We start from the raw sequence: 6,010 nt of genomic DNA, 5'->3' as shown, positions 1-6,010 counted from the left end.
TCTAAAAAAGGAAAAAAAAAAAAAAGGCAGAAAATGGAATAACCACTTAGGAAACCTGTCTTACTCTGCTAAAGCTCATGACCTAAGACCCACCATTCCACGTTTAGGTATTTACTCTAGAGAAATGCAAACTATGTTCACAAAAATACTTGTACAGTACAAGCTTTACAACAATGGTCAAAGACTGGAAACGATCAACCAGCCATCAACTGGTGAATGAATAAACTATACAGGTGTTGGCTGGCTATATTGTAGTATAGCCACGCGATGGACTATTAGCAATAAAAAACAAGAGCTACTGACACGCCTAGCAACACGGACCAATCTCAGAAACCGTTTGTTGAGCAAAAGAAGTCAGACACAGAAGACAATCAATGTGCATGTTCCCATTTACGTGAAATTCAAGAACAGACAAAACCATAGTGACAGAAATCCAAGTAGTGCAAGATGTCCTGAGCGCTGGAGTCATTCCAAGCTCCCAATCTTCCTCAGGTCCCGTAGAAGACGCCCGCACACCGCGGACTGATGGCGACTCTGAAAGCTCTCGGTTCAGCGTCCAGCGCAGAAGCCTCGCTTCCAAAGGGTGGGGCATTTAATGCAATTACTGGGAACGAAAGAAAAAAGGGTGGGGCACACGTCCCGGGCCTACCATTTGGTCTTCAGTTGCCAGTACTAAACAGGGCGGCACCCATAAGGGGTGGGACTAAGCCCATATCACGAGACTACGCGCAGCCGGCGTGGTCTCAGTCAGCTCACTCGGGCACGCCTACTTTTAGATTGACCAATGAACCGGAGGCATGAGGCACGCCCTCTTTTCCCATCTCCACCAATAGCGTCTCGATGCCTCCCGAAGAATCCAATCACCGCTTCCATCTCTCTTGAATGAAAAGGCAGTGGCCCAGTGAGCGGAGCCACAGTCGGACGCAGGAGGCAGGAAGCGCGCTCGTATCGAGGCGCGCGGCGGAGAACCGAAGTTGGGCGGCTTTCCTCTCAGCACGCGGAGGCGAACGGGGAACGAGGTAAGAGGCGTATCCCCGGCGCGGGACCGCGGTGCGAGGTTGTCTGACCTGAGGGCAAGCGGGCAAGGGAGACACCGGGGGTGGCGGGGAGGAGCGAGAGGAGGGGGCGCGAGATGAGGTGGGTCGGGGCGGTTGGGGAGTCTGGCGCCCTCGGTGGCGGCCGTTGGGCGCCGGGGCGCATGCGCGCAAGGGACCAGCCGGCCGTTGGCGCGCGGGGCTCGGGGCCCACTTCCGGGAGGGGCTGTCATGGCCGCCCTCGGGCCGACCCTGACTGGGAGAGAGAAAGGCTGTATGTCTGACTAAACCGCTTTTCAAATAGCCTGGGGCTATTTGGGAGGGATGCGAGCGGGGGGCGACGCGGGGGTCTATGGCCACAGTGGAGGAAATCGGAGCTTGCAGACGGGGCGGGCTTTTCCGAGTCCGAGGGCATTCCTTCCGCCCCACTCTCCCTGTTCTTGCTCTACGTTTAGGGAATTCGGGTTCCAGAGATTTGGGGCAAAAAAGATATTTGGGAAATGGGAGTCCCCTGTAAAGAACAAAGTCCGGGGCAGAAAGCCCGCCTGGGGACACTTAAAGAAAAATGGGTCCGCGTGGCGTGTCTGGGTTGTCACTTATTCCCGTGTCAGTTTTCAAGGTTATCCGCTCCGGGGGGCTTCCACCGACGCGGCCACCTCCTCTGGTCGGGACAGACCCTGCCATAGCGTCTCTTCTGATCTAATTTGTTTGGAACCTTAGATCCTGGGCAGCCACTTCCTGGAATATTTTTGTGCCTTACCAAACGCAGTTTGCCCCCAAATTTGTGTCCCCACCAACACAAAACAACTTATATACACCATCTCCTCTTGGTAACTCAGATTTGGAGCCCAGAATAGATGACTCTGGCTCTTGTCTACCCGTGCCTCCCCCAGGGGATGGCCTAGTCCTGTGGAGTGTCCCACCCTCTCCTGGGTTACTCTTCTTTCATTTGGTGGCTCGTTTTCCCTGCTGTTGGTCTTAATCTCCCACTCCATCTGTGGAGTAAATTACAGTACTCTTGGGCAAATCCTGATTGAGTCACTGGACTGGGAAACCTAATTAGCAATTCCCTGTTGCTTAGCAAATTAAGTACATTTGCCCTGGGCCTGACCGGCTCTTCCAGCTTTGTCTTCTGCCTTCATTTCAGCCCGTCAGTCCTATTCTCCTCGGTACAGGGTCTGGTGTTTTTCTGGGCTGACCTTTGACTCCCGTTTCCCTGCAACTTGGGAAATGACCCCCTCCTGTCTTTGCCTGGCAGGATCCTCAGGGCCAGTATCAGATTGCCTGTTTCAAGAGTCAGATAAAGAGACATGCTAAACTCTGCCTGAAGGTCTGGATTCTGGTTCCCCTCATTCAGAGGTCCCTTTGGAGTGCTTGTCTGCAATGTGCCAGACCCTGTTCTGGACACGACAGGGCTGACTGGAGGCGTTCTTTTTCAGTTGAGGCTGTAGGAAAATGCCCTTCTGGAGCAAAGGAGGCCCAGAAGAAGTGGGGGGCGTTGTGACCGTTCCAGGCAGTGCAAAGGTGACAAGTGGTGGTTGAGATGCAACAGCAAGGCCAGTGAGTGAGGGGTGGTGGAGAAGATGCGGTCTGAGCATGGGTCAGGTCCAGAAGGACTTGGCAGGCCATAGTGGGGACCCTCAGAAGAGTTTTATTCTGAGCACAGTGGGAGTCCATGGAGAGTTTTGAGCAGAGCAGTGACATGCTCTGACTTAGCTTCTATAGGCTCCCTGTGGCTGCTGTGGGAGAGGGGCAGGACATGGTAACAGGGAGACCAATGAGGAGGCTATTGGCTTAATCCAGGCAAGGGATGATGGTGCCCAAATGTCCTACTGATAAACAAAATGAGGTATACTCCTAAGGTGGAATGCTGGGTGAGCATAAAAGGAGTGAAGTCCTGACATGTGCTATGACGTGGATGAACCTCGAAAACAGGCCGGGCGCGGTGGCTCACGCCTGTAATCCTAGCACTGTGGGAGGCCAAGGCAGGAACATTGCTTAAGGTCAGGAGTTCAAGACCTGAGCATGAGTGAGACCCCCATCTCTACAAAAAATAGAAAAATTACCTCTAATCCTTGCTTGGGTGAGGCAAAGACATAAAATGTAACCAAAATGTTTGTACCTTCATAATATCCTGAAATAAAAATTAAAAAAAATAGAAAAATTAGCCAGGTGTGGTGGCATGTGTGCCTATAGTCTCAGCTACTTGGGAGGCTGAGGAAGGAGGATTGCTTGAGCCCAAGAGTTTGAGGTTGCAGTGAGCTATGAGGATGCCACTGCACTCTGGCCAGGGTGACAAAGCAAGACTCAGTCTAAAAAAAAAAACCCGAAAACATGATGCGGAGTGAAAGAAGCCAGACACAAAAAGCCACATACTGTAAGGTCTCATTTATGTGAAATGTCCAGGATTGATTTTCTGTCTGTCTTTCCTTTTTTTTTCTTTCCTTTCTTTCCTTATTTACTTTGAAACACCCAGGATTTTCTATAGGCAAATCCATAGAGACAGAAAATAGGGTATAGCTTGCCAAGGTGGTGGGGGATGGGAGGTGATAGGTAAAAGGCACATTGGCTCTTTCTTATTTTGAGGAGATGAAATATTCTCAAATTAACTGTGGTAATGGTTGTACATGTCTGTGACTATAAAAATCCACTGAATCGTATGCTTTAAGTGGTGAGTTGTGTAGCATGTGAATATCAGTAAAGCTGTGCTAGTTTTTAAAAAAAAGAGAGGCGATGGCAGCTTGGGGCCAGCATGGCATGGGCAAGAAGTAGCCAGAGGGACTGTGGGATTCACTGGCCGGTTGGGCAGGGATGTTGAGGAGGGAACATACAGAGCCACTGAGAGATCAGAGTGGAATTGCTGTTTCTGTGGTATGGGAAGCAGGCATTTCGAGTTCATCTTCCAAGGTCCCCCAAGGATGTTGGAGGAGGTAGCTGGTAACTGGGTCTTGAATTGAGGGGCGAGATTGCCACTGGAGACCCAACTTTTGGGAGGTAGCAGCATAGAAGTGGTTAAAGCCCTGGGCCTGGACGAAGTCACAGAGATAATGGGTCAGAAAATGGGCCCAGGACCCTCAGGCTCCAACCTCAGGAAGAAGAGGACAGCTTTAGCCCGTCTGCCCCCTAGACCAGAGGCTGTGGTCCGGAGGGAGGACAAAAGACAAGTGTCCTCACATTTGAGGCTCTTGCACCCAGCAGGCACTTGGTACGCATTGCATTAAATAAAGCAAGAAGGTGAGTGAGCTTTGTATTAATTCCACTCACCATCCCAGCTTTATTTTTATTGGCCTGGGCCCAATGGGAGGCTTTTCATGAGAGCACTTAATTATTCCCCTGTGCAGACCACAGATAGCAGGAGAAGCCGGGCTGGGCAGACAGCTGCTTGCTCCTCACAAACTCAGTTCTCTCCAGGATCCTGGTACCACACCTCCAAGTCTCTGGGCTTCCTGTCCCATGCAGGCCCAGTGGGGTCTTTGGGGAGTGATGGGGAGGGGACTTCTTTGGGCTCAGTGGTGTAAGCAGGTTCGTTAGAGCTGAGACTTGCGTGTTGAGCAGGAGGCATTTGTGCAAAGACCTGGGAGCAGAGCATTCCGGACAGTGGCGTGGGGTTCACATGCTTGGGGTGGGGCTCCAGGAGTCTGTGCAGCCGAGCAAGGCTTGGGTGGTGTGGGCTGAGGTGGGCAGGGGCCAAGCTGGGCTGAGGGCTGCGGTGAGTTGAGCGCACGGGAAGCCCTTGGAGGTGGAAGATGTTGGGTGTGGCTGGTGGGGTGTGGGAGAGGTGGGTGGGCTTGGAGGAGGGTGGGGAGATGTGGAGGCAGTGGGCCGAAGCCTGGGGTGTCGCAAAGGAGGAGCCGATGGCCCAGCCGTGGGGAAGAGACCAGAACACCACGCAGTCGTAGCTTCATCGGCTTCCTGCAATTGCTCGCAGGGCCTCTCTCTCCTCTCTCCTCAGCACCATGGCAGAACAGGACGTGGAAAATGAGCTTCTGGATTACGAGGAAGATGAAGAGCCCCAGGCTCCTCCAGAGAGCACTCCAGCTCCCCCTAAGAAAGATGTCAAGGGATCCTACGTTTCCATCCACAGCTCTGGCTTCCGGGACTTTCTGTTGAAGCCGGAGCTCCTGAGGGCCATCGTGGACTGTGGCTTTGAGCATCCATCTGAGGGTACGCCTCGCTGGTGTCACCCCTGCCCACGTCCTCTCACCAAGACCAGCCGTGGCTGTCCAGAGCGGCTCTGCCTTTGGTTTGCCCTGGGTGAGGGAGGTGCCTGCCCAGCCACTGGGGGCCTGTGGCTGCCCATGGTGGCATGGCACTGGACTTTGACCAGGCAGACACCCTAGCCCAGGTGTTGGCGGCCCTACCCTGGACTTGGCCTGTTCTGACTGCCCTCACTGTGGTCCCCCAGCCATCTGGGGAGGAGCCCCCACAGAGGGTGCATTTGGTTCCTGGTCCCTCACGCTCTCTTTCTTCTCCAGTTCAGCACGAGTGCATTCCCCAGGCCATCCTGGGCATGGACGTCCTGTGCCAGGCCAAGTCCGGGATGGGCAAGACGGCGGTGTTCGTGCTGGCCACCCTGCAGCAGATCGAGCCCGTCAACGGACAGGTGGGTGGGCTTCCCCACTCCTGGGGGAGGCAGCAGGCGCCATAGCGCCCCCTGGTGACGATTCTTGATCCCACATGATCTTTGTGACTTTTAAATTTTTTTTTTTTTACTGGTTGAGTTTTCATATGCTTTTTAAAAAAAAAGTGCCCACAGTTCCCGGAAATAGTGCCATCATTTCAGTGTGTACTTCCTAGATGTGTATGCCTACGAAGGTAGAGTCACACTGAATACACTTGTCGCTGCTGTTCTTACTGACAGGCCCTGGCCATTTCCTGTTGTCATTGTTGTGTTCCACTCTTGGGGGACAACTTAGGTGAATTCCAGTGTTTTGCTCTTTTTTTTTTTTTTTGAGACAGAGTCTCACTCTGTTGCC

The 6,010-nt window shown here is 53.0% G+C and overlaps 1 protein-coding gene across 2 annotated transcripts in view; it reads left to right on the top strand.

Moving 5' to 3' along the window:
- Positions 1-920: 920 nt before the first annotated feature.
- The window catches only part of LOC105807895 (ATP-dependent RNA helicase DDX39A), a 15,277-nt gene continuing 10,187 nt past the window's right edge, over positions 921-6,010 (top strand). Inside the window, exons 1-3 of one of the 2 annotated variants that reach the window (XM_012641398.1) lie at positions 921-1,019; positions 4,987-5,198; positions 5,510-5,637. In XM_012641398.1, coding sequence (XP_012496852.1) covers positions 4,991-5,198; positions 5,510-5,637 — 336 coding nt within the window. In that variant the 5' untranslated portion in view covers positions 921-1,019; positions 4,987-4,990. Of the gene's footprint in view, positions 1,020-4,962; positions 5,199-5,509; positions 5,638-6,010 lie in introns of both variants that reach the window. The other variant, XM_012641399.1, reaches the window with a different exon arrangement.

The sequence above is a fragment of the Propithecus coquereli genome, unplaced genomic scaffold, assembly GCF_000956105.1.
Source record: "Propithecus coquereli isolate 6110/MARCELLA unplaced genomic scaffold, Pcoq_1.0 Scaffold164, whole genome shotgun sequence".
NCBI classification, from domain to species: Eukaryota; Metazoa; Chordata; class Mammalia; order Primates; family Indriidae; genus Propithecus; species Propithecus coquereli.
This window is presented reverse-complemented; position numbering and strand designations above follow the sequence as displayed.